This window comes from Convolutriloba macropyga, chromosome 15 (genome assembly GCF_964194025.1).
Source record: "Convolutriloba macropyga chromosome 15, txConMacr16.3, whole genome shotgun sequence".
NCBI lineage: Eukaryota > Metazoa > Xenacoelomorpha > Acoela > Convolutidae > Convolutriloba > Convolutriloba macropyga.
In genome coordinates this window covers 45,206,529-45,232,548 of record NC_134482.1, presented here as the reverse complement: position 1 = coordinate 45,232,548, position 26,020 = coordinate 45,206,529, and the positions used below count along the sequence as shown (strand labels likewise).

The 26,020-nt window shown below is 34.4% G+C and overlaps 1 protein-coding gene across 7 annotated transcripts in view; it reads left to right on the top strand.

The window, feature by feature from the left end:
- Positions 1 to 26,020, top strand: part of LOC142354004 (transient receptor potential cation channel subfamily M member 3-like) — a 127,202-nt gene that overhangs the window by 46,614 nt on the left and 54,568 nt on the right. For all 7 annotated transcript variants that reach the window (XM_075406255.1, XM_075406254.1, XM_075406253.1 and 4 more), the window contains 2 exons: positions 20,603 to 20,893; positions 24,478 to 24,715. In XM_075406255.1, the coding sequence (XP_075262370.1) occupies positions 20,650 to 20,893; positions 24,478 to 24,715 (482 nt within the window). In that variant the 5' untranslated portion in view covers positions 20,603 to 20,649. The remainder of the gene's footprint in view (positions 1 to 20,602; positions 20,894 to 24,477; positions 24,716 to 26,020) is intronic.

Genomic DNA, 26,020 nt, shown 5'->3' with positions numbered 1-26,020 from the left:
TTCTCTCAGCGAAGTGGGACGGAATAAAATTAGAGAGACAAATAACAGAGCCAGCGACGAGCAGCAGACAACTGCTTTCATTTTTCTCAAAATTTAACTTCACTTTAACAATAAGATAGTCGAACAAAATTGTTTAATAACTTAGACAAATAATTCCAGATTTGATTTTATAACTTTCTTTTTCGACTAATAACATAACTGAAGAAACACCCAAGTGAACGATCGCCCAACAGCTCACCTCCAATTCACCACTACACAACTGGTAATTAGTAAGCTGTAATTTTATATTTACTCTTTTATAAATTTAATACTTTCAGCCCCCCAACTATTTTAAATTGAGACTTATAGCACAGACAGATCTTAGGCATATATCTTTGCCTTCGATTTGTTATATCTTTTGTCAAGTTTGACTGGCATACATAAAGAGATCCCGTATTGTGTGATCTGTAATAGCCCAGCCAAATTTGATAACTGGTGCGCCCAGAGGAAAGAATCACGCCTGAATTTTTGTTTTTCTATCCGATCGGATTAAAATAGTAAAATAACCACTAGCACAGAAGTGAAAGCACACTAGTAGCCAAACAAATAGAGTAATTTATATCAAATTTACGGCCGAAATACAGTAAATTTACATTAAAATAGTAACAGGCAACTGATTCTTTGCTCTTGTAAAATTGTTCTGACCCGGGTGGGGGTAATCTATGTCCAATTTTTAGTTTATTTATATAACAATTGAAGTACTTTTACATTTTATAGTCAAAATTTAACCAAAAATCATCCCCCCAAAACCTATTTAGCCTAATTTTCACCCAATTTTCATCAAATTTATGGTTAAATTTTAGTATTTACACCTTAAATAACCGAAATTCAACCAGATTCTATCCCCCCAAAACATATTTAATTTGATTTTAACCCAATTTTCACCAAATTTATGGTTGAATTTTAGTATTTTCACTCTAAATAATTGAAAGTTATACAAAATTCATCCCCCCATAACCTGTTTAGTCTATTTCTAACCCGATTTTGACCAAATTTATGCTTAAATTTTAGTATTTTCACACTAAATAATCGAAATTTATACAGAATTCATCCCCCCAAAACTTGTTTAGACTATTTCTGACCCGATTTGGACCAAATTTATGATTAAATTGTAGCATATACACTCCAAATAACCAAAAATTATCCAAATTTCACCGCCCCAACACCTAATTAAACTAAATTTTAGCCGATTTTCACCAAATTCACAGCAGAATTTTAGCATTTTCACACTAAATAGCCGATTTTTAACCAGAAATCATCCCCCCAAATCATATTTAGAGTAACATATGTCTAATTTTTACTGAATTTTTGACCAAAATATAGCATTTTCAAACAATTTAACGTAAATTTAACCAGAATTCTTCCCCCCAATACGTGTTTAGTGTAATTTATATCTAATTTTCTACACATTTAAGCACACGTTGTTGCATTTTCACATTAGCTAACCCAATTTTGGTTAAATTTAAGCCTTCCTTAGTTGAATATTCACTCTGTTTTATCAATTCCTTGACCCGGGTGGGGTAATATTAATCAAATTTTGACCAAATAAACATTATTTTGACTTAAATCCTCAAAAACTAACCAGATTTTAACAAAATTAACGTCACTTTTATCATAATTTAACGAATACTAATCACATTTAAGCCTTAAAAACATCATTCTTATCCAATTTTAACCAGTAATACTCAAGAAAATAGCCATAATAACGTCATTTTTACAAAAAATTAGGAAATATTAACCAAGTTTTGACCACATAAATCTCAATAAGGCCCTAATTTAACAAAGAATAACGGGTTTTAAACTAAATTTTATCCCCCCAACATAGATTTTTAGCCTGATAATAACATAAATTGATGAGAATTCCCCCATTTTAACTGGTTTCACAAGTACAATTTCACCAATAGAGGTTTTAAACAGTGCATGGACCAAACTGGAATAGTTATTGTAGAACATCTTAATCTAACAGCAATAGAAAACACTAGAATGGGTAAAATAACACGGTTTATTACTGACGGATTTAATTTCTTAGCTATTTTCTACGTGTTTGAACATAATTCTCCCGCTGATTTTTGTATAACTTATGCATCTGAGAACCCAAATTTTCAGAATTTACTAACTTTGTTAAAAACTAAAAACAGTGTGATCGAGATTCCCGCAGAAGAAAATTTAGCCAATAATTAATTAAAAGAGCGTAAACTAGCCTTTTTAACCCAATTTGTACACAAATTTATCATAGAAAAGTTGTTGTCTCATGTTAAAATACGGTCATTAACAGACTCAAGCACTTTAGAAACAATATTTAAACACAATAATAGCTACAAAAATACAACTACTGATGTACTAGACATCCCGTACTAAACGTTTTTATACTGTCTTCTGTGTAATTTCATACAAAAATACATTAATAAAACAACAAAAACAATTGTTCTATGTTATTTATATGTCATATATTAAAGTAAACGTTCAAGATCTAAATATAAGTATTAAAGTACATAACAAAATAGGCAAAGTTTCATATTATTTAACTGACAAGAACAGAAACTTTTTATGCATTTACCATCACTCTTCTAGCGAAACAGAAACTGAAATCTACATAACTTACAAGTGGACCAACCCAAACTTTAAGGAACTTTTGTGTGCTCTAAGAAATCAGAACAGTGTGATAGAATTAGCATAAACGTTATCATCTTGTGTGTGGATGAGCCACCAAAATAAAATTCCCCCGTTTGGTTTACAAATCTTAAAAATCATTAAACCAAAATACATCAACGTTTCTCCTGACGATCCGAGTTTACCAGATAGAGTTAAATTACTTATAAAAACAGAATTTGTCACACAAATTAGATTTTCAAAAATAAACAGATTTCACCAATACTCTGTTGAATTTAAACACTCTGAAAGCACTTATCCTTGGTTATTAAATTTTACCGTTGAGCAAACCAATATTTACTCTTGGGTTGAAGTTTTTAGTACTGATAACGGCAAAAACTTTGAATTTAAAATACAATCATTAAACGGTCCTAAACAAATAAAATTCATAACACAAAACAAACAGTTCAACTTTCTACTTTAGTATTAGCGTTTTATTACATAATTGTTATAAAAATATTTTCTACACTAATTACCCAAACTAATAATACATTCGTATAAAATATTCTTTTCGTACACTAAAATAAAACATGGCAGCGAACGTTGTTGCGTACCCCGACATAGCGTTAGAGAAATTTACAGGTTTAGATCCATCTGAAGATGCCCAGGAATTCTTTAGTTTAATACAAAGAAAAATCCAATTCTCACTAGGAACAAGAGATCCTGCGGATGCTGATTTGCAAACAGCATACGACGCTAGACAAAAAGCGTTGTTTGGTTCGGTTTTGCGTGGGCCCGCAGCCCAATGGTTTGAAACCTTAGCACCAGGTTTAGCATGGAACGAAGTTAGAAATCAGTTCATTACCCGTTTTACTGATGCAAAAGACAAGTATAGGAAAGGAATTGAAGTCGAGAGTATTAAAAGGCAACCAGATGAGTTGATAAAAAGCTATACACACCGAGTAACAAAAGCAGTTGAAAAAGGATGGCCAGATCCAGATTTTAACAACGACCAGCGTAACGCTAAGTGTATGGAGTACTTTGTAAGAGGATTAACGCCACCTACACTCAAGCAAAAGGCACATCAGCGGTTAATAGAAAACCCAGCTACAACTTGGCAACAATTACAGGATCATGTAGCAACTAAAGACTTAAGTTTTTCTGTTAGCAGTGAATTCACGGGTACTGCCTCAAGTAGTATCGACAATAAAATAGAAATAGATGGGTTAAAAAACCAACTCACAGAAATTGCAAATTTAATGAAAGATCATAAAATAAACGCCACATACAACAACGACAATCCCAGATTCAAACAAAACCAGACTAGATTCTGCAAATTTTGCAAACGTTCAGGTCACACAATAGCTTTCTGCTTTAAGTATAAGGACTTTAAAAACGAAAACCGAAGCCCACCTCAACAACGAGAAAAGTTCACAGATAATTATAAACGTAGTAGGAGCCATTCGCCAGGTCAACAAAATTACAAATCAAACAATTATGACAATCGAAATTCTACGGACAGACAGAGAAATAGTTATAACCAAAATCAATCCAACTATCAAAACAACTCTAGATCAGACTACCGACATCGATCACAGTACCCATCAAACTCTTCAAATAATTATCGATCATCTTCCTACGATAACCAATCACAGGAACGACAAAATAACCATCGAAACAACTCTTACAGAGATAACAATAGGCAAAATAGTAGGGATAGACAAAGCAACGGTCCTCCAAGATCAGATAATCGATATCGTGATAGGAGTAGAGACCATGACCGGGATAGGACACCTACTAGACAAAACAATAATACTCATTCAAGAGATAACAGTGAAGGGCGAAGCCCTCGAGTTCACTTTACCAGTGAAACTTCCAGAGACTATTACAATAATGAGAATCACAACGACGAGTATTTAAACTAGACAGGTCTCCGTTCATAAACACTACTGATAACAAAACAAGTTACTCACATATTTATATTAATTTATACCAATCCGTCGGAGACAAAAATAAAAATAACGGCTTAGAAACACAGTTTTTATTGGACACAGGAGCATCAAGCTCTATAATTAATTACCACACTTATCTTGAACTATGTAAATTACAACACATTGAGATGAAAGCTTCAAAAAATCATACTTTAGCGGTTAATGGTGAGAAACTAAAACTTCTAGGTCAAATTACTTTCAAAACATCTTTCGACATTGAAGGAAAGTATCAAGTGGAAGTTACCACATGGGTTTCAGCAAAAGATGGTTGCAAGCCGAATTTGTTGGGAATGGATTTCCTTGAATCTACAGTAAAATCTATTGACCTAACCACTCCAAAAATTGATTTAAAAACCTACCCTGAAGTAGCCGTCACACTATCTAGATACCAAACGAAAAGCTATCCATACATTAGCTCTTACAAAATTGTAACTCTTGACCAGCAACTACCATTAGCACCAAAATCAACTCGAGTAATATCAATTAGACCTCCGAATGAATTCTTCAGAAAGGGAACCTCCTTCGTAATTGGAAGTGAACTGCAAGCTCAAGGAATTTATACTTACAATGTTCAGTGTTTTAGAAAAGAAAAGGAATTACCAATAATGCTAAACAATCCTCTAAACAACAAGGTTGTCATCCAAAAGGGTCCTATTGGGCACACTTTAGAAGACATTGAAATTAGACAAGACCCAGAATTTTCTGTAGTTGACAACGTTGCATTCATAAACCACCTAATGAATAGTGACACTAATTGGGATCAAATATTCCATGTTAGTGAAAAACAAGGTCCAAAAATTTCAAAAATTCAAAATTTCTGTGCAAGCAAAACTCCTGAAAAACAAAAGAAAACAGAAAAGCGAAAAAGGCAACAAGATTTTACTAACAACTACGAATTAGAAACAGACTTTAGCGACGACCTCAAGGATCTTAAGCCAAAATTAGAAACAACTGATGAGAACATCAGACCCGTTGAAATTCCCAAAGAAAAACTTAACAGATTTGACAAAACCGATCAAGCGTTTCTCAAAAAATTTGATTTCAGTCAAGCTGATATCAATGACGAAAACTTAGACAAGTTACTGAGGACTCTAACTAAAAATAAAGACGTTTACTCTCAACACAAATACGATGTTGGAAAGATAAAACAAAAGTTTCATGTTAAACTTTTACCTAATTCAACTTTGACAAAACAAAGACCATCCAAAGTACCATTACATTATCAGGAAAAACTAGAAAACCTTTTGGAACAACTGTGTAAAACAGGTATAATCCGGGAAATGGGTAATGATAAAGAAATGGGATCAGAATTTATTAATCCAATCATAATCCTACCCAAGGGGAACACAGTAAAACTGGTTATAGATGCCCGATATCTGAATTCAATAACAGACCTTAGTCGATATTCATGGCCACTCGAACCAATCGGAAGTCTATTAACTAGACTAAAAGGTAATTTCTTCACAACCAGTGATCTTTGTTCAGCCTATAACCAAGTCCCTCTAACTGAGGAAACCAAACAGCTGGTAAGTTTTGTAATTGGTCCAAAGCAATACACATTTGAACGCGGATTTTACGGCCTATGCGGTCTACCTAATTTCTTCAGTCGTATAATGACTATCCATTTTGCACCATTAATTAGAAGAAAACAAGCTATAACCTACATTGATGACACCATCATGCAAGCGCAAGATGAAACCGAAATGTTTGAAATAATTGACAAGTACCATGAACTTTTAAGGAAATCAGGATTGAAAGCTCAACCTGAAAAGACTAAATTTTTCCTTAGGAAAGTACAGTTCTTGGGACATGTAGTAGGTAAAGATGGGATACAACCAGTCAAGAAGCGAGTAGCAGATTTAAAAGCACTTAAGTCGCCTGAAAACAAACGTGATGTCATGAGAGTTCTAGGTTGCTTAGGATTCTACAGCATGTACATCAAAAATTTGCAAGTTGACTGCAAACCATTCTATGACTTAACCCGCACAGAAACTAAATTTGTCTGGACAACAGAACACGAAAAACTGTTTAACGACATTAAAAACAGAATTAGCGAAGATACTATCTTAGCAATACCGGATACTAAATACCCTTTCCACGTGCATGTAGACGCTTCTTCTATAGGAGTAGGCTCAATTCTTGTTCAAGAATTTCCAGAAGGGAAACGAATAGTGTCTTTTAATTCTAGAATTTACACTAAAGAGGAACAAAAAATGAGTACCACAGCACGCGAACTTTGCGGTGTAATATCTGCACTACAAACTTATGAGCATTACCTAATTGGTTCTCCCCATCCCGTATATGTGTACACAGACCATAAGCCTTTAATGTATCTATGGGGTAGAAGAGGAAAACTCTCTCACAGGTTTTTTAGATACCAGTTAGTTATATCTCAATTTCAGAACTTGAAAATCATTTGGACAGAAGGAAAAAACTTAGCCTTCCCCGACATCCTAAGTCGCAATGTAAAACTTAAAGATTTGGACAAGTATCAACTTAAACACAAAAAGATACCAAAAGACATTAGTTTTTACGACGAGCATGGTAACGAGGAAAAATACTTCATTTTGCGTGATAACGAAAAGGGACCAGCAGATGATTTTTTTCCAATCCTAAAACAAAGCATAACGGGTATCGACAAATTCATTTTCAAAAATGACAAAATGGTAAAGCAAAAGTACGACAATAATCAAAACAGACTTTGCTCAATAAACAATATTTCGGAAGATTTCTCGTATGGTTCATCAATTAACCACTATAGGCGTCACCGCAAACATGAAATAACCCCTGTATCAGAACAGGAAGAAGACGAAACGTCTGATCATTATACAGAAATTGATTCCTACCCTGATGAAGGGATAACCGAACAAAATTTTGATCCAATTTCGGAATTTGAATTGTTCAATGAGAACCAGTCACCGGAATTAGATTTTGACAAGCTCTACATTGATCAAACTAACACCACAGACTCGGAGTACAGATTCCCTCTAGAATACGATAAAGTTTTTCTCGTGAAAAATAGCACTTGTATAGACAAAACCGAATTAGCAAAAAAATTTCCCGAAAATACAAAAATACAAGATGCAAGAGAACTCATCGATAAACTGACAATCTTCTCTAAAGAAGTTGATTTAAATACATCGGTAATTTGTCAAGAACAATTAAAAGACCCAGTGATACAACAAATTCGCCAATTAAGGACGAACAATAACAAAGATGAAAAGAAAATTGAATTCCGACAATCTAAAGCCATAATGTCGTACATTAATAACTTTGAAAAACTGAGTTTTGTAGGCAACATCTTATGTATTCAACAACAAACAGACGAGCCAGATATTGAATACTTAAAAATTTGTGTACCGCTGTCATTGTTCTTTAAAGTTTTTCAGCTAGCTCATTGTGAACTGTCAGGTCATGTAGGTTTAGATAAAACACTTGCTAATGTAAAACGATTTTTTTATTGGCCCGGAATGTATAAATGGATTGAAAACCTAATTGCTGATTGCCTTGAATGCCAGAAAAATAAGCAAAAACGGAGAGACCTCCACGAAGCACCTCTCGAAAACTGGACTGATACAGTCCCATTCCCCTTTCATACGGTCCACATTGATCACAAAGTCCTCCATCAAACGGTAAACACCATTGTTTAGTTATTGTCGATTCATTTTCGCATTTCATTCAAGTATACCCTGTACGTTCCACAGACGCAGTAGACACCATAAAAGATTTAGAAAATTTCATCTTGTCTTTTGGAATACCACAAAAACTTGTTTATGATAAGGGTTCGGCATTCATGAACCAAGATTTTGCGAGTTACATTCATGAATTAGGTATAACACCCGCACCTCGAACTGCTTATGCGCCTTGGACTAATGGTAAAGTCGAGATCCAAAACAAACATCTAGGAGCACATTTCCGAATTTTTCTAGAACAAGCTCGAGGTAAATGGGACGAACTGGCACCAAAATTTGCTTTTTCTCATAACACGGTTCCAAATGCTAGTACTGGAATCTCACCTTATGAAATTGTGTTCGGACAAAAACCACAGATACCTCTGTCACTTAAGTTAGGACTACTACGAAATTCACAACTCACATGCTCTTCCGAGTTTTGCAAAGACCTGCCTCTTCACAGGCATACCTTGCAAACTTCAAAAAACACCGAAATTGACAAACTTCTAAAACCGACTATTAACAATTCGTTGCTTATGCGAGAAAACCAATTCAAACAAATATACAATAACGCTTATAAAAAGAGCTTAGAAAACAATAACCGCGCACATAAACATAGAAACAAACACAAATTAGGCAAGCCACTTGAGGTTGGACAAAAAGTTCTAATGGAAAACCATCAAATTGAGTTAGGAAAGTCAAAAAAACTACATGAACTAAGATCAGGTCCTTATACTGTAGAAAAAAAACTAACCAATGTCAACTATGAATTAACTTTAGATAGCAACCCGGCCACCAGGAAGGTCGCTCATAGAAATCACCTAGTCGAGTACTACCCAGCTACTGAAACTATACCAGAGTTAACCCTAGAGTATGGTATAGATAAAAATAATTGTGACACATTTTATAATAATCTAATGACAAGTCAGATGAATAAACTCAATAGTCCTTTGACTAAATTCTCCTTCCAAAGCCCTACTAACACCGAATATTTCCCCGTGGATAATTTCATACGAAGAGACTCCCCTGTACAGAACTTCGACCCTGACCGAACACCTACCAATTTCGATTCTGGATTCAACGAAGCAAGTTCAGGTGGTCGTAATAACCCACCTCCAGTCCAAACACACTTACCTAGCGGTAGTCGAACAAGAAGTTCAACTCCTTGCCCACAGCACAATTCTAGAATACCTCTAGACCCTAATTTAAGTCCTCTCCGCCCTAATACATCGGAACAAGGACCTTCTAATTTACAAACTTTAGAAAATAATAATAATAATAATAGGCGAACTTCTAGTCGCTCGGCCAAGCCGCCATCACGCTATCAAGCCGGATTTACTTAACTTTGTTTTAGGTAGCAATAAATCCAGTCAACATTTACTGGCAGTGCCTATTACTACAACTCATAGCCTTAATTCCCGACTTGAAGCGCTAAAAAAAGAACAGGATGAAAAGATATCCTTGTTTTGAAAAACTCTATTTTTCTTATTTACTTATAAGTCTTTTCTACTTCTGTACTCTTTCTATAGTTATTAACGCTACTGAGGATATTAATGATGTATCTAACAAACTTAGGGTCATTCATTATGACTGTTCTAAAATGAAAGAAAATAAAATGTATGCTTTAACACATGTTTCTCCTTGCAAAATTACACCCGAAAACATTCAGATGGTTGATACACATGTAACACTTTATCAGCGGTCTTATTGGACCTTTGTTAAAGCTCTTATGTGCAAAGTCACTGCAATGCTCATTCGTTATAATTGTGGTATGTTTTCCCATTCATCAATTGTACACAACGCTCCAATAATAACATACGATATTATTGTTTCACCCGAACAATGCTTAAATGCTAATAAAACTGGAAAAATTACTGTTACCGAATTTGACGATGATGACATGGAAATTGACATAAAACATGGAATAAAAACTGTCTCCTATAAAAACCAGGGAGTTGATCTTGAAGTTGAATCATCAACATCTTGTGATAATCGTGGTCAAATTAAACACTTCTCTTTTGAAACCCTGATGCAAGAAACTGTACTCGATATTGATCTTAATGACAGAACTGTCTATAACAGTCAAGGACTAAAACTTCCTTGCGCCCTCTCAGAAGGAGGTTGTCATTCGACATCACTCGACCCCTTTGCATACAATTGGGAGGCACCGGAAAATTGTATAGTTACTAAAAGATTTTCACAAAACGCAAAAATGCTAAAACATGAAAACGAACTTGGTAACGTACAGTATTTCATAGTGAGTGATGAAAAACCGGAGACGCCCTATGAAGGACCAGGAACGTATTCTCCTGCTGAAATGGACATAAAAATTAGAGTAATTGATGAAAAAGAAAAGGTGTGTGGAAAACCAGAATTTATTTACAGAACAAATTTAGATTCTTTATATGTTTCTTATAAAGGCGGATTTAATATGAAGACTGGCAAACCTTATAAAACAAAAACTCAACAATTTTTTCATAAACTTCGTGTTGAACCTGACAATAGCCTAAGTGTAAATGGGTTTAATAGGAAGCCTTCAGATGAACAGATCCGAACATCCGACAATGGTTTTGTTGCATGGGAACACTTAGACAAAGACAAGTTAGACTATGATCTTAACCTTGCGGTAAAAATGGATTTTGTCATATATCATAATTACATGCAAATAAAACAAGCATGGAAAGGTTTGGTCATAGAGCAATGCGAACTTGACCGAACTCAAAAACAAATGATACTAATGCAGGCTATCCAAAACAATCGTTTAGCTGGATATATGTTAACCGGCAACCGCTCGATGTTCTTAGACACAGATGGTAGCATAGGTTGGCTGTACCACTGTCCAAAACGAAACTCACCACTTCAGGTTCTTGAACAGTGTTATGATAGGATTCCTATTCATTATGATGGTAGGACAATGTTCGTCGACCCAATTACTCGACAAACCTACCCTTTTGCAAACGAAGTAGATTGTGTTGGAGGCTACAGAAATGCCTACCAATTAGATATTGATAATGAAAATTCATGGTACCATTTGATGCCAGCACCTGTTCCTTTACAACCGCCAAAAATATTCTCTTCAAGAGTTATTAGTTCTATTCCAAAATTTACCGGTTACGAATCGCAACGTGCCGGAATTTACACACCAAATCAACTTAAATCGTTTTGGGACAATATCTTGCATTCGGAAGCTTCAAAATCTGTCTTGACAAAAATTTCAAGAGAAGTTCTAGAAGGAAGAAGCATAGACTATTCTCAAAAAGATATCTATGCGTCAGCAATGGGAATTAACAGACAAATTTATCTAGATTCTCTTCTTTCACCTACATTTTTTACAGACCAGTTCAAAGGCACTTTTGGAATCATCACTTTTTATCTGGAAAAAATTGGAGTTTATTTTGCTTGTTTCTTGTGCATAAAATTCTTAACTGATGTAATCGTAACAATCATAAGAGCGTTCGAAATCCACAAAATATCCAACAAAACAATGGGTTTTTGGAAAATTCTATTAGGAGCAACATATAATCTTTGTATCTTATCGTTCTTTACACCGGTATTCTCTAACGAAACCAAACCGTCGGCCCCGCAGAACAACAATCATTTTTTACCGCTTAGTAATTACCAACCTTACAGCACAATAGAAAAAACTTATAAATGCGTTGAGGATCAACCAAGAGAAAATAAAATTGATGAGCATTGTCATACAGAAAATAATAAAGTAGAATACCCAAATCTGGCGTCACATCAACCACAACCACAAAATGATGCAACCATTCGAAGTGTGGTGGCACCTCCTTAAAGCTGTTAATAAAAAAATCATCTTTTTTATAAAAAAAATAATTTCTCTCAAAAATAATAAAAATTATTTGTATTAGACTCTATAAGTTAATTAACATCTTGTTTAGATACACCTCAAGGATGCTATGCTATGCAACCCAAATTCATAAAACAGCCTAACGCTTTATTCATTCGATTTGGACAATACACCGGACAGATATTATCCTCAAGTCTTTCCGATTTAAAAACTACTGTAACTATTAGAGTTGCATCTTTCTACTTCAGTGACATTATAGACTTGGACGTACCGCATTCAAATTTTCAATACTTCTCATTGTTAAGAGCCCTGATTGATGACACAATTAGTTTTGTAAACATTGGAGTCGAATACGAAATTGTTTCAAAGCGTCTGAAGAAAAATATTATTAGACTTTGACTTTTCCTGTAAGAGACATGTGTGGATTCCTTCCTTGCTTTTTAATTCTTATAATCCATTTTCAACTATGTAATCGCAACTATGTCTATCTAGCTATTGCCTGCACTCTTCCCCTACTCCGATTTTGCTGCAGTGAATCCGATTGATATATTAACTATAATTATCAATCGTTGTCAATAATCCTCTTTTCAGAAATAATTGACACACCCTTTTTTATCCTTTTTTTACATTTACATACTTTTATACATAGTTTTGAAATGAAGAACAATAAGTTAATTAACAACTAAAACGCTTCCATTAATGTACTTTTTGTTTCAAGATAGACTCGTTACAATTTATCAAATAAAGAAAACTTTTGAAGAAAATCACGGAGACATTTTCCCTCAAATCGTTATAAGTTTTGAGTTTTGGGACACTTGGGAAAACGATACTGTGATTTTAACCCCTCATTCGTTGTATTGGAATTATTTCGTGTAGTTAGCACAATTCGACCCTAATAGTCTGCCAAATGAGCTAGATCAGCAACATGATTCATTTAACTAATAGAAACTTACAAATCAGAATCGGAAACCAAAATTTTGAGCTGTTAGCCGTATACTATGTTTCCGCTATAAGTATAATGACTTTCGCAAAAAAACCCATGACAAATATTTACAGACTTTTAACTATTTTCATTACTCATCCTCAGTTCGCCGAATTCACCATTTTTCTAGCATTCAAAGAGAACTCGGTATTTCAAGTACAACATCCAATCTACATTGCTTAGGTATCATTCTAAACTATGATATTTGCAGTTAACAATAAATTTGTAGAGTTACAAAAAATTCAACGATCTTTTGATGCATACCCAACTCCTGTACCTACTATGCTAGTAACGCTCAAAGAAATCCAAAGTGAAAAAATTTGTTTAATAAGTATTAATCCTCTTTCAGTTCATTGGAAATTCTTCCTATTTATTCTAGAAAACCCAAACTGTGTACCTCACAATCTTTATTTTGAATTGCCGAAAAGTGATTGTTCTCCAAACGATTTCATTACTAAAGAATTGGAAACTATTAACAATTAAAAGCAGCAATGATATTCTCATACAAAAACTGCCTTATACAAATACAATTTTTTGAAAAATCATTTGTCACGACAAAAAGCAACAGAGTAATCCCACAATTAATACTCCATTTTGAATATTTAAACACTTGGACTGATGGAACCATTACCTTAACACCATCTTCCCCCTATTGGACATTCTTTATAAATATATCCCAAGCTTTAAATGGTTCTAAAATCCCTTTTAATTTAGATCTTCTATAATGCTGTTCCACTTTGGTGAGCGCCTAGTCAAAGTAGAGTCCCTCGAGAGATCTTTCATTGAAACTTCCACAGCAGAGATTAAACCCTGTATAATTATACACTATACAGACTACGAGCGTGGATGTGAGGGTTCTACTCGAGTAACAATGGGAATGATGCACTGGGAATTCTTTCTTGCACTCATTGATATCGAAGAGCATTTCCCAGTCAATTTGGGCGCTCTTCAGTAAAGTAAATTGTTTCACATAACTTTCTCTCCCCAAAAAATAATTTTTTTACCTTGCTCATTATTTCTATCCTTTTTTTTCTGATCAATTTGTTCTTTTTCCCTCATTTCTTTTCAAATTGTTAAAAATAAAATGATTTTGTTCATTGGTAAGGAAAAAATTAAAATTGTTAAAGCAGAAAGATGGTTTACTATCTGTTTTACACAATATAAAGCATGTATCAAAATAACTTATATGTTCCTAAGCACAGGTTCCATTAATCATTATTACATTTATCCAAACGAGAAACACTGGAATTTCTTTTTTGCTATTGCAGATTTAAATGTAACTATCCCCAACGAACTTGAACACCATGGATTAGAACTCGTATACCCGAATCTTTCTGATTTGTCCTTATAATGGGAAACATTCTGAAAATATTATCTCAGCAACCACAAATTGACTCAACCCCAAAAATCGAATGTCCTATTTGTTACCTCCCTTGTCGTCAATTTAAAAAATTGCACAAAAACCCAAACGGTCAACCTCCCCATTTTGCTTGCATTCCTTGTAGAAACGAATTATTTAAATATTGGAACCAACCTAAATGCCCCATTTGCGTAACTCCCATTTATACAATCAGTCATTGCCATTATTTCCAGTGTGATTCTTGTCAAGAAGTCAAAAAGTTATCCACCTGCCACAGTCACTTCAGAGATTTTCACCCAAAACAATCAATTTGTTTGCAGTGTATGACCTTCACCACTACTAAATGCCCCTTATGCAAACAAACAATTGACCCAAACAACCCGTGGTAAAATCCTTGATTCAAAACTACCTTCACAAATTATCCAAAATGTTTATCCCCAAAGTACTTGATTTTTTATTAATGGCCCTCATGATTATTGCAGCAGCCTTCTCCTTCATTTTAACCGTTTTCCTCGTTGTTGTAAGTATTCCTTTCAATTTTTTGATGTTAGTAGTTATATTAGTAATAGACCAAGCAATAAAATCCCAAAATAATCAACAACCAAATCCTCCAACCATACCAGTCCCATAATCCCCTCCAATAACAATCTTCCACAAATGAATACAACTGACAAAGAAACCAATACCATAGAATCCAAACCGGTCTCATTAATTTGTTTATGCTGCAGACGTGAAACAATTGTTTTCAAGAAATTACACGAGAACCCCCCTGACGAACTACCCCACGTAATGTGTCTGCTCTGTTACCAATATGTTATAAAAGATATGGGCTATGATTTTTGTCCTAAATGCTCTAAATTTAATGTTATCTTTTCAATCTTTAACTGGTTTCAATGTGATATTTGCAAACAAACAAGATTTCAATACTCTGTTGCAAAAACGTTTCATCACAGTGATCATAAGCCCGTCAACTTTTGTAAATTTTGCGTAGAAGATTATAAATTATGCCCTCGTTGCGAAAAAACAACCACATAATCTAAAATGAGTCCAGGAACATCCAAAATTTTACTTCCTTCCCTAGTTTTATTTTTAATCCAATCGATATCCCTAATTCAACTCAGTTTTTACCAGGAACAAATCACCTCCTTCACCCTAGTTCTGCACTACTCATTGAATTGACAAAATGCAACCCATAACATTGTTTATTCTTCTATTTGTTCTCTTATGCGCATTGGCAATATCCCTTTTTATTAATAACTACCTCCTTTCCGCAATTCGCCAAATTTTCTCCAGATACTAAAAATGACCAATCTAGACCTATCCACAAAAATATTTATCCTAATCCTAATTACCTTGCTTGCCATATCGTTCCTCATTAATCTCATCCTACTGCAGTTTCTCAAAGGTTTTCCTGTTTCTATCTAAGGAAAATAAGAGAACAGTCACTCGATGGGTCTTTCCCAATCCCTAATCGACGGTTTCCGTTGGCTCTATCCCCATAAGGACATTATCTGCCCCATATGTTCACGAAAAACCATTATTGTAGAAAAACTACATAAGCAATTCCCCAAAGAAAATCCCCACTATGTATGTATTCCTTGCAGAAAAGCACTTTTTAAAAGATACCCAAACCCTAAATGTCCCATCTGTCTTCGACCTTGTCTTCCCGTCCTGATCACATCCTACTTCCGATGCAATTTATGCAAAAAAATGAAAACAGAATTAGGAATAACAAAACACCCACATTTTTCCCAACATGACGAACACCGATTCTGTCGAGTCTGCATAAACAAGCAGAAAAAATGTCCCATTTGCAAAAATTTTTTAGACGACGTTGTCTAATAAACCAAAAACACTCAAGCCCAAACGATCTTTTTTTTTCCCTTTTAACTTTTCCTCGGGAAGGGGTTATCTCAGCTTTCTCCAGCCTGCCCCCCTGGCTTTTGAACCTAAATAATTCAGAACACTAACGATAACTGAAAATTTCAAAAATGACCCGAAAAATTTTTCTTTCAGTTCAGCAAAGTTGTCTCCCCAGCTGCACGGGTCGTTGCAGCCGTGTTAGTGTGACGCACGCCCCAAGACTCACACCTCCGGGCAGCGGAGAAAGACGTACTTGTGCCAGGGCTGCCCGCCTGGCATAAGTATAAAAATTTTTTTATTATTGCCCCCCTCCCTTTATTAAAGTTAACTTTGCATTTAGCAAAACAAACGATTTTCTACCAAACTTTATTAACAAATGCATTTAGCATTATAATTTTTAAGTAAAGCAGTTAGCAACAAAACCTTACAAAAACATTTTTACAATAGAATACTTTTTTATATTAGCAATACAATTGCAAACTTGAAAAGAAGCCATAATGTGTGATATTGATGACACAGGCTAACCAAAATCAAATAATTTTAGATCATCCACAAGGAAACACTAACAATGACTACCAGACCCACACTCGCAAGCGTAATAATCCCCAGTCGACATCAACAAGTGACAACACAACAAGAACAAACACATACCCATTCTTCCCAGCCTCCTATTTTCTCAAAGCCTCCATTTAAACCTCAGAACACACAACAAGTTACTACAACTATTGCATCTCCATCAACTTCCAGTCAATATGATCCCGAAAACAACTGGCAAATTAGCAGAAAGAGACAATTCCCAAACCAACAAATTAGCAATCACAAAAACAAAATTATTAAGATGAACAACATTGAAGATCTCGTTCCCGACGCTATCAGGAAGATACCCTCAGAATGTTTGAAATTACAGAAACCGCGAGAGGAAAACATGAATAAAGAAAACCCGAGGTACGTTAACACCCTCCTCTATTTCCTGAAACCAAACTACAACAAATTTGAGGTTGCTAGTAAAATAAACATCATCCAGTCAAATGGACATCAACAGATACTAGTCAACAGCGAAAAGCTTCCAGTTCTGAAAACCTTCTCGCTCCCCACAGAAAACAACAAGTGGAGAATTAAAAATCGCGACCCTAAGAATGGCACTTATACCCTTAGGAATAACATGCTCGACGCATATATTGAAGTCCCCTACGATGCCATTTCCGCTTTTCCTGTCGACATGCCAGAATTATCAAATATAAACACCAGTAGTTTAATAGAGGAAAACACCACATTCAGGCAGGAACTATTTCAAAAGGAAACAGAGTTGCAAGAATTGCAACTGAAATTTGAACAACTGAAAATGGAATCACAGAAACCACCTGAGGAGAAGCAACTACCTAACGACTATTGGCGGCGCCAATATGTCGTTGCCCATCAACTCCAAAAAACCAGCGAATCGAATGCACAAACTATGCTAAAAACGTTCTCCTTGAAACATCTAGAAATAACAAACGCCAACAAAAAACTTGGAGAAAAGAATCTGGAGCTAGGAAAGAAAATAACACAATTAATGAAGGAAAACGAAGAACAAAAAACCAAAATTTCCGAGCTCAAAAGGAGAGTTAAAAAGCACAAAAAGCGACAATCAATGGATAAGGACAAACCAACTGAGGACGATATACAAGAGGTTCTTTTGATCGAAGACGATGGTAACAGTCCGATATCAAGCCCAGTCATTTTGCCCCCAGAATTTTTTGAATAATACAGCACAACATTATCGCCCTTTGCGATTAATTTTATAGCATACCATTATCGCCCTTTGCGATTAATTTCATAACTGTCTGAACTTGTAGTAACTCATTTATATGTCTCAAGCGCAATAAAATTATATACGATGCAATATATTTCTTTTCTCTTTAATCATTTTCTTTTTTATCTTAAAAATCGGGGTGAGCTGTAGTATTACGAGAGCCGTTACAAATGAGCGGATAATTAATCCCGCATTAGAGCGAACGTATTTAGGCGCTAATTAACCATTCTTTCGCCGCGCGCTAAACAAACTAACGCTTATTAAGACTACCAGTACACAAGTATTTAAACAACTCAGTTCGACTTATTTAAATAACACAACTTTAGGCCTGGATCTCCTCGCTTATATCCAGGATAGAAAATGTACATTGTTGAACGTAGGCGGCCTGTAAAACCACAGTTTCTTTTGATTTAAATTACTTCTGCTTTTGACAGTTGCAATGCAGATCTTTCCCCCCAAGTTCAATAAAGATGAAGCAGATTGCTTCAGGGGAAAAGACAATAGAGTCTCATAAAAAGCCCCCAAGAAAACCATAATTGTTGCGGTTTTAGAAGAGGGGAAAAGCAGAAAACAGGCGCCTACGAAATCAATAATTGATGCTCTCAGCTTTTTAGATTTTTATTATTTTTTGGAGTTTCAATAATTTTTCCGTGAGATAAAAAAGAGTTAATTCTCTTGCCTTCTCGGCCAATAGGAAAATTAAGAAGCACCTCACTATGAACGTGAGTTTGTGATTCGCTCCCTATCGGCCCAAACGGAGCTGAGAGGAATTAATTGTTTCTCTCAGCGAAGTGGGACGGAATAAAATTAGAGAGACAAATAACAGAGCCAGCGACGAGCAGCAGACAACTGCTTTCATTTTTCTCAAAATTTAACTTCACTTTAACAATAAGATAGTCGAACAAAATTGTTTAATAACTTAGACAAATAATTCCAGATTTGATTTTATAACTTTCTTTTTCGACAAATAACATAACTGAAGAAACACCCAAGTGAACGATCGCCCAACAGCTCACCTCCAATTCACCACTACACAACTGGTAATTAGTAAGCTGTAATTTTATATTTACTCTTTTATAAATTTAATACTTTCAGCCCCCCAACTATTTTAAAATGAGACTTATAGCACAGACAGATCTTAGGCATATATCTTTGCCTTCGATTTGTTATATCTTTTGTCAAGTTTGACTGGCATACATAAAGAGATCCCGTATTGTGTGATCTGTAATAGCCCAGCCAAATTTGATAATTCATTCATGCAAAGATATTTGTAGCATCATGCATTCGTTTTTTTTCGCTATTTTAGATAAAGAAATTTTACCACAGGCTAGAGTTTTCATCTTTAATGAAATGATTAGAATGCGAAGTTGGTGGGCACTATTATTGTCATTATTGTCCACTATTACAGTTTGATAATAACCGGTCATTTCCTAAAATTGTTGGTCAAAGACATTAGTTTTCTTGAATGAAATACGGTCAATTAAACTCAAAAAATGCCAGTACTCTGAGCATTTTTTACCTAAAAATACCGACCCAAAAAGATTATTTGTGTCGTTTCTTTGGACATTTGCAAATCGGAACTATTTCCTCGAGCATTTGTTGCAATTAATCAACATTTACGAAATTATCAATGACTCAGCTACTTCTGACAAGAAAAAAGATTTTTGCTAAAATTAGTAACTCTAAAGTAATTTTCTTGTTTCTCCCAGCATTTTAGTATAAGGTCATTAAATGAACGGTACTCGTGGCAAAAATACACGAACCAAAATAAATATAACCACAGTATGGTTAGTTAACTAGTTAGTACACTGATTTCATTAAATTTCCCCCGGCTGACCGGTTTAAAGCCACATGCTCCGGGCACTGGAAAAGATTTCTAGTGGCCTCTAAACTGTGGAAAAAAGAAAGAATAGGTATGGAAAAATTGAAGAATAGTTTAAAAAGTGTTTCTTGTAACGCGCTTTCAGAAGACAATTGTTGAATGTGTTTAAATAATCAACTTAAGTTCTCTTGGGAGGTGGGTACCAAAAAAGAGCCATCTAGCTATGTAGATAAAATGATATTCGTTTTTCTTTCTTACAGCTAAAAAAGATACTATTTTCTCTCTCTTCTCTTAGGCTATTTTAAATTCTACATTACCCGCCCGCGTTCAGCAGTTTTAAACCCAACCAACACAAATCTAAAATACTTATTCAAAACTTAAAAACTAATTTATGTCTCAATTTATCAGAATTATATTAGCGCAATTTATCAAAAAATAGGGTTAAATCTAAGACTAATTAGTGTTAAAATGACCGGCAATGTCCGCAATCACAATGCATCATTTTGTAGTTTGAGCCAGCTAGCCGGAACTGGGAATTCTTTGGAAGTTCCTGGCGCTACTTCCATAAAAGTGCGCAATTTGTCTGGCTCGTTTGAAATTCCCGCTCGCAAAATTATGGGTCCTAAACTTTCATGTAACTGCATTCCCCAATTGTCCCCTTTGAAATTTAATTCCCGTTTAGGGTCGCCCAGAACAGTTGAAAGGCGGAAGCAGAAAATCCGGCAAATTATGGAAAATGATTTTGAGGAAAATTTGTTTCACGTCAAGTCTTTGACAGCCAAGAAATGCGTGAAATTTTTTGGCACTTCCCAAATTCCGCTGGATAAATTGACGTTTAATAACAACAACAACAACACAAGCGGGGAGGAGAAATTGCTGTGTGCCGGATGTGCGTACCCCTTGGACGCCCATAAGGAAGCCGCTGAACAAGTTAATATCAAACCCTGGACCCGAGACACCCTAAGATGGAGGGGTAAGTTTTTTTGAACATTTGCTTTACAAGAAACTCCGATGGGTCAAAAAAATTACAGAACTTAATAAGATGTCAGCTAAAAACTGTTATCAATGATGATATTGAGTTTTAGCTTTTAAACAAGGCTGAAAGACACTCAATTTTTCTGATTTATAGATCATAGAGAACCTATGAGAAGTTATAAGTGCAATTTTATGGTTTATAATTCTGTAAGACAGCTTTCATGATAGAAGAAACATTGAGGTGATAATAATGTCACGCTATATACCTGATGCATAAAACTTGGGATTGAGATCAACCGGGACTGTTCAGGTAATGTTTCGCCGAGCGAAAAAAGCTGCCATTCATTACAGATATAATCTGAAATTTTCTTTAACTCAATGAGACCATTTTCCGATAATTGCAACGTCAATTGACCATTTTGTGGCATTTCTGAAGTCTGTTCCAGTTTCAGGATCAGATTTTGTAAATGAACATTTGATCTTTTTTATTTGAGAATTTTAATCTGGTCCGCATATAGTTGAGCATTTCAGATGTTACCGATTAGAAAGAATCACAAAAATTGCAGCACATACTCTGCATTATATTGAGGAAGACTTGTTTAAATTTTGAAAACAAAAAAGTTTTTTTAAAAAGCTTGTACAGTTTGTTTCCATATATAACTTTGTGAATTTTTGTTAAGGAATCTGCTTCTTCTCGTATTTCAACTGCATTTGCGAGAGAGAGAGAGAGAGAGAGAGAGAGAGAGAGAGAGGGAGAGAAACAAACACTTTATTTTTCAAATAATTATATAAGAACAGCTGATATATATGATCCGTATGAAAGAAAACAAAAAGTTTACTTTCATCATAAATACCTAGAGAGTGTATTAAATTTCTGCTCAAATTTGATCCCCTGGTAGCCAATTCAATAAAATTGCATCCCTGATTTTTCGTTAAGAGTAAAAGAGCTCAATCTACAATATTTTTAATATCTAAACAGATTTTCATTTATTGAGAAAGCCAACAGTTTTGTAAACGAAGCCTAGCTTTTTTTGGAAGTACTTAGATCTCGGTGTCGATGCTATATATACTGATTTTCCCTTGAACTGGAGTTTTGAGGCAAATTAAGAGATTTCAAATGCGTATTTTTTAAAAAAAAAATTGGAAAAAATTCAACTAATTGTTAGGTAATTAAAGTTTCAACAGTAGTGGCAAAATGTTATTTAGAGAGCGACATGGTTGTTTAGAAATAAATTGAGGTATGGATAGGCTTGCACATATAGATCATTAGATTTTTTTTTACCGAGTTTGTCTATTAACTTTGTTGAGCATCCGCTCATAGGAACTTAAGAATAATGAATACAGCTTATTACTAGGATTTTGATTTAAAAAAACTAGTTCTTTTTGATAGATGTGTTCTGATGAATCAAATTGTTTTTTGTCACTAATGCCGTTGTTTTCAGTAGACTATCAGTTTTTTTGTACCTTGATGATTGATCACGTGTAATTCCTAAAAACTTATCTGTTTCATTTTTGTTCAGTTGATGTAATTATAAATAACAGTTCTTTGCCTTTAACAATTTTTCTTTGAATTTTTGCAGAAACTTAAAAAAATAATTTTTCCAGCATTTGTCATGGCTTTCTGAGAGTCAAAACAATTAATTTCAGTTTAAAATTCATCTTCAAGAGATTTATAGATTGATAAAAATTTATTCAGAAGCATTATAATCTAATGCCATCTGCATATTGTATCATTGTGCAGTTTTTCGAGACCATCTTTTTCAATGTCATTTACATAGAAAATAAACAATTAAGGGCCAAAGATTCTCCCATGGCGCACTCCTTAGCCTAGACTCAAACAATCTGACAAGCATCTTTTAATATTACCCTTTGTTGACGTTGAATATAAAGAGAGCTTAGAAAAGAGATCTTGTTTTCACCAACAATAAATTCGCCGAGCGTTTGAAATACAATTCTGTGCAAAATTGAATTGGAGGCTTCTGATAAATCGAGGAACGCCTCCAATTTTTTTCTTTTTTGCTCCGTACCCTGCTTGAAAACCAAACTGTATGACATTGAGTGTTCTACTCTTAGACAAATATTCAGTCAACTTTATTGCTCCAGTCTTTCAAAAATTTTCGATGCAACAGGTGTTATTGAAAATTAGCTGTAATTTCACGGCTCCATTGGATTGCATTTTTTGTAAAGAGGGATCCGATTTGCATCTTTAAGCGACGGAGGATATGGAAAAAATTTTCTACCTAAACAAAGTGGATATAGGAACCAACAACTCGGTGCGCATCTTTAAACGCCAATGCTAGAAAAAGAGAAGGGACTATTGGTTTTCTGGTATTAAGGTTTTTAATTACGTCTTAAACTTCTTTTAATGTAAAAAAACAAATGTCAAAAACTGTTGTCTGCGAGTTATAAGTATTGTTTGCGAGCTATAAAACTTTTGTTTATTTGCCGAGTGAGGAAAAAAATTGAAAAAAAATTCCATTGCTTGCGAATCGATGTACAGCAAATTGATGTTATATTTTTTGAACTGCTTAAGTTCTAAACTCAAGGTGTTTGGCAAATATGCTTGATTCCAATCACCATTTTCAGTCAAAATCTTTTTAAACATACTACTGTCTCTTCATTTTCTTTCATTTTAAAAATCTTCCTTTTAAGAACACTTCCTTTTACCAGTGAAGAACATTGCTTTCATTACTAATTATTTTTTTTAAAAAAAATAACAGCACAACAACTTCAAATGTGTTCTACAGAAAAGTTGTTTGATTATTTCTGGCTATCAATGCAGGCCCCTTAATTAATATTTGATCTTATTTTTGACTGATATATGATTTTCTTTAACTTTTTCTGACATGTACATTTTTTCTCAGATTCGCCATTCGATCTTTAATGATGTTTCAACTCAGATATGTTGCGTAATTTCTACCAACCGTTGATTTAAGATCACAAATGATAATATGCCTAAATAATGCCTCGTATGAAAATTGATAATCGTAAAGCAATAAGTCTTTGTGTCAAGCAAGCAATTGCGAGAGAGATCTAATTGCAATAATGAAAAAACAAGCTATAGTATAATTTTTCAATGTCTTCTTACTTGACGTTACTTGAATTAATCAGGTCTTAAAAATTGATAATGAAGATGATTTAATAACAATTTCCTCATATTTTGCAATTTTATGTTTTTTAAAAAATAAAAAAAATAAAATTGATTGGTCTGCTCTGAAAATTGAAATGTTGAATTATAACAAAAAAGCCTCTAATCAGACTCACGTGCGCTCGTGCGCTCGAAATTGCCCTGTAGTTTTGAGCGCACAATGGACTGGCGTGCGCTCGAAATGGTCTGGACCAGGACGATTTCGAGCGCACACCTTCACCTGGGAAGCAAAAAAGATTCAAATGAATTTTTGATGAAATTAGAATTACTGTACATAAATTTTGTGACAATTGTGATTCTTTAATAAGTTTAATACAAGCCTCTACGGGAATCAAAATAAATGTATTTTACAAGAATTCGACCAATGTTTTTGTGACATACCGATATTGGGTATGATGTTTAATTACTGTATTTCATTTATTTTCCATGTTTAGAGAATTTCTGCATCTACAACATAGACCAGGCCCTCATTGGCAAAATTCGATTCCTAAACGAGGTCGAGAACATAGATAAACTGGCCAATTTTGCAGTCATGGCAAACAACACGAGTCCTGGGACTGTTGTGAAGGAGATATTGATGAAGAAGTTTGAACTGACCAAACCCAATTTGGTTATCTCGTTCGCTGGAAGTCACAGTCGGGTACAGATCACAGAGGAACGGCAAGTGTCCAGGTATGAAGTTTTTGAGTTCTGGGGTCCGGGTGCGTTTAGGCGTTGAGGTCGTTGTTCTATCGAGACCTCAAATCTCGATAGTCTTCATCTCAACTTTTGTTGATAAACCACCTTGTTCTGATCTTTTTGTGCAGTTTTTCTAAAGTTCTGGAATGCGTGATAAAATTAAAGGTTACCGTCTTTAAATGGACGAAATTTTAGCAAAATTGGCATTATTGGAGAAATTTATTCTGAAACTTAGCTTTTTTTTGGAAATAACTTGAAGATAAAATTACCAGAAAATTTATATTATATATTTCAATTTTAAAATTTTTCAAAAAAAATTATCAATGATTCGTGAGTTTGTATGTTTGTGTGCGTGCAAATGTGTTCTGGCGTTTGATTATCGTCATTAAAATCCTACATTCTTCAGGAAATATCCTGTTGGATGTTTCAATTTTCTGCTTCTCTACTTATTTTTGGGTTCCTATTCCTTACTAGCTGAACCCTTCCAATTAGAATCATAAGAGCCTGATACTCTTTGTCATGACCTCATTAAAGAGAAGGTCTTTAAAATTTTTGCCAATAAAGCTTCAAATATGTTGAGAAAAATTGATAATCGACAAATTTCTCGGAACATCTTGACTCGTATGGTGTCCAAGGTGGTAAATTGATTAAACTTAATATTCTGTATAAAATACTCTGTATCGTCTACCATCTGAATTTAAATCAATCAATCTAAGAAAGCATCAGGATTTTGTATGCAGATTCTCAGAACACTTGCCAATATTAATCCCGATATCGTAAAAGTATCATAACTGTATTGACAAAACATCAAAATTGGAAACTAACCGGATAAATATTTGTTAAACAGCAGGGCATTGTGAATCAAAGGCTTATTCAGACAAACTGTTGATTCAGACAACTTCATAAGATCTGTAACCAGCTCACTATATCGGACAATAGGAAGAAAAAGTTTCAGAAATGTGAAAAATCTGAGATCAATATTGTGAACATTGGTCCAAAATAGTTATCATATAGTTATCAAAAAGTTATAATATCGTAGCAGCCACAAGCAATTGATTGGGGATATGCAGGCACATTTCGGTCTGTATAGTCAGGCAGTTCGGCTATTTTCCTCTAGATAAAATGCGCAAAACATGAGTCAAAAATAAACATAAATGTTGATGTTCTGAGTTCTACAATAGATAAATTCTAATAATGAATTCGAATAAATAAATTCTAATATATGAATTCTAATTAGCTTTATCTCCGAATTGGCAACAAATGAAGACAAGAGCAAACTATAGTACTATCTTCAGTATT